At 40.9% G+C, this 3662-nt stretch overlaps 1 protein-coding gene across 1 annotated transcript in view; it reads right to left on the minus strand.

Annotated features, from left to right (window-relative positions):
- The window catches only part of LOC104126046 (cell surface glycoprotein CD200 receptor 1-A), a 22891-nt gene extending 19504 nt beyond the window's left edge, over positions 1–3387 (minus strand). Inside the window, exon 1 of the mRNA XM_035894039.1 lies at positions 3094–3387. Within this exon, the coding sequence (XP_035749932.1) occupies positions 3094–3181 (88 nt within the window). The 5' untranslated portion in view covers positions 3182–3387. The remainder of the gene's footprint in view (positions 1–3093) is intronic.
- Positions 3388–3662: the final 275 nt, after the last annotated feature.

Raw genomic sequence — 3662 nt, forward strand, 5'->3', positions numbered from 1 at the left:
TCCCTACACTTTTTTTCTTATGAGTGATTGTACCTGTAAATACAAAATATATCAACTGTGAGTTTTAAGTAGCACGTACTTCTACAAATGCATTCCCAGTTAAAGATAATCTACTTTATATTCATGGAGTATGTGGTCAACTTGCAAGACTGAACTTCTTTGTTTCTATGGTTGTGAAACTAGACACATTCAGGCATTGTGTTTGGACCACAGTGAAGTAACATGTCAATGTCACAAGGACATGCTCTGAAGATTGTACTAGGGCAATTTAGACATTTTCTAAGAAATTTTTTGCTTAATTTAATAGTACAGAGTTCTGTTTTAAGCATTTGTGTAAGAAAAAACTGGCTGTTTGGATTCAAGTGGTTTTGGGGTAAAAGAAGTCAGAATTATTCCAGCACATAGACCCAAAGGAGCGGCAAAGAAATAGTGAAATGGGGACAAATACAAGTTTTACCAGAGTAGTTTTTTAGTTTATGATTTTTTGTATCTGGAGCAAGATTCCGCAGTAAACTGAAATAGGAGGCAACAGAGACCGGAGCACTGAAACACTCTAGGACAGAGAAAGTAAGAAGGCAATAAAACACTAGTGCACTAGTGAAAGAGAATTTACAAGTTATATTAAGGAAAGAAACTAAATGAAAGCAGTAGCATTCAAAAGAGTTATATACGCAGGTAAACTTGAACTCCAGCCAGGTTGCTCTGTAAATCTACTTTACTTTTACTCACCTCATACACTCTAATTCCAGCACTGATGCAACGCCACTGAGTTCAGTTTTTTTCTGTCAATAAAACTGAACGAACCATAGAGAATCACATCTCATTACTGATGATGGATTGCTTGCAGCTTCCTCTGAAGCTTAGTCTTATCTGTTGTCACAGGATACAACTTCAGGTGCAGGACTTGCAAGTCCAACATTGCAAATGTTAATCCAATAAAAAGAGATTTGTTGCATGAACCTCTCATGGAAGACCTTGTCCTCCCTTATCCCCATTCCTTTGGAGTATGTACATATACACCTGAAGTGTCCTGTCTGCTCAGTTAAACTAAAGAAGTCTTCAAAGTGTTACTGAAAAGATTTTAATTTTGAGTCTTTTCCACTGCTTCTACTATGAGTATTGTCACAGAAGGCTTGTTAGTACAGATTATGCACCAGCAGCTTCAGTAGCATATTACCCAACTCTACTTGGGGGCAGACCAGGATACGATAATTATGAAGCTCAGACTTGCTCCTGAGCTGCCCCTTCTGTTGTTGTAAACCACATAACAACATGCTAAGAAAATGTTAAGGAAATTGCTAATGCAGATAAAGCCTGGTTATGCACAACAGTTTTTGCATGACATTCTTTCATTCAGAGTAGCTTGCTCTAGTCTTCAGAAGGGGGGACATAGTCCTTCTCAGCTTCATATGACACTAAAATTCTCTGGATAGAATACATGCATTGGATCAGCTTGACACATTTAGCCTGTCATCTCTGAAGAAGACAACTACATCTTGCTCCGAACAGCCACCCTAATATTCAAGGAAACAAGTTTAAGAGCAGTGTTAGCTAAAAACGTCCCATCAAATGCAGGCTGCTTTTTATTTGGGGGCGGGATGGGAAGGTTCAAGCATGAAATTAGATTTTAACTGAACATCTTTTTCTGTATTCTTCGAAGGCGAATATCATTGATTCACCAAGAAGTTAAAATCCAACTACCTTTTGGGTGAAAAAAAAAAACTTTTTGCCATTGGATATTTTTTAATATTTCCAGCAAAGTCCATTTTTAAAAAGAATTTTTGCCAGTAGGATTCCCCTTTGTGTCCCCCATTTTCTTCAACATATTGTGACATGGCCATACTCCTTTACTTTTTGAGCAGTTGTATTCAGAAATGTAGACTGTCTCTGATGCTACCATGATCTGTCTTTATGACCCTGAGCAGGTTCCTCAGTATTCTTCTGAGATAGTTCTTTACCTACAGAACAGGGACGGGTTTTTTACCTCCAGTGTGCCTGTTGTGAGGTTACTGATGCAAAGTTTAATAATGTTTGTGAACATTTCAATTTTTTTCAATGGGTAGCACTGAGGTCACTCTTTTGGATCCCTCATTTGATCAGCCAAACACATTATAGACCAGGTGTTCCCTCACTGCCAACAATGACTGCATCCATTTTGCTTTAAAACATCACCAAGGAGCCATTTTTATTTTCTGGACAAGTGCAATGGAATAACTCATGTCCATGCCGTTTACTTCTACCTGTCTGTAATAGGAATGGACACATGCACATAATATATTATTCAGAGGTGTCTCTAGCTTACTTTGGATCTCACAGACCTATCTGCCTTCTCCTTCTATACATAGACAGTTTAGGTTTCTGGAACTGCTACTCAAATCCCTAGTTCCATTACCAAGTCCCTGGCCTGCTGTACAGTGTCTGGAAGAGCACAAGCTCTAGAAATGTAAATGAACAGTCTGTGGGAGACATTGACTGCTGTAGCTAGACTATGTTAAAACTAAGTCAACTACACTAAAAGACGGGGTTTGAAAGGCTTAGGAGTGCCACTGTCTTTGACACAAAAGCCTTTCCCACTCTTGATACTGACCATGCCCATTAGCCTCAAAATGAAATTCCAGAAACTGCTCTCCACTGTCAGTGCATCAGTGATCTTCCACCACTCCTCAGAAAGACGCAAGAGATCCCTGCCCTATTTCAGAGCATCTGCAGCCTCTCTTCAGCAGAAACCACATGGCCCAAAGCTTCAAGTTCACAAACACTTTCCCAGGCATATTTTTATATGTCAAATGGATCCATTTCCCAGATGATGTGGATTTAGAGGTCTGAGTAAAGAGGCTATCTGTGACAAATGGTATGTTCCCAGCTAAGGGTCACTAAATAATTGCCTACATGGAAGTCACAGGGACAGCCTTGTGACCACTAAGAAAAGAAGAGTAGGAGTGGATATTGGGGAAGCATGTTTTAGTTGTGCTGCATAATTTTTAGCAATTAAAGAAAGTCACAGCATGATGAATAGCTTTTACGAAAAGAAAATGTCTGTGCATATTTCCCTTTCTTCCATCTCAATGACTGATTGGTCCCAGTTAGACTCACCTACTGTTCTCGTGACCTTGGCGATGGCAAGCAGCACAAAAACACACACGGTCTTCCCAGCAATCGTCATGTCGGCTCCTGCTTTCATGGCTCAGGTAGCTCCGTCACTCCATCCATCCCAGCACCAACCTAGCAGTGGACATGGGGAGTATTTCTTGACTGCCAGTGCATCCTCAGCGGCCAGTGTCAGTGTTTTCTCTCCCCCTTTCCCACTCCTCTCCTCTAGCTGTGCGTCCTCCTGATTGACTGACTCCTCAAAGCTGGAGAGGTTCCTCCTTCTGACTTTTCAGAGCAGTAGGCTTCCTGTGCTGAGAGCCCAGGCGAACGCTGAGGAAACAGATTGAACAACTCTGCCTTCCGTTCATTGGCTCTCCTCGGGAGGCTGATGAGTGAAGATAAACCCTGCAGCAGAGCTCAGAGGGGGTAAAAGTGGAGGAGATTATTCAAGGCTGAGTTTAATATCAAAAAGGAAATCAGTCTTGGGAAGCTAGAGAGAAACTTATTCTTCATATTTGTCACTACTACTACTATGGCTGCTGTTGCTTCTTTGTCACTTCTTTGTCACTGCC

This window comes from Egretta garzetta, unplaced genomic scaffold (genome assembly GCF_000687185.1).
Source record: "Egretta garzetta isolate BGI_Z169 unplaced genomic scaffold, ASM68718v1 scaffold465, whole genome shotgun sequence".
Lineage (NCBI taxonomy): Eukaryota > Metazoa > Chordata > Aves > Pelecaniformes > Ardeidae > Egretta > Egretta garzetta.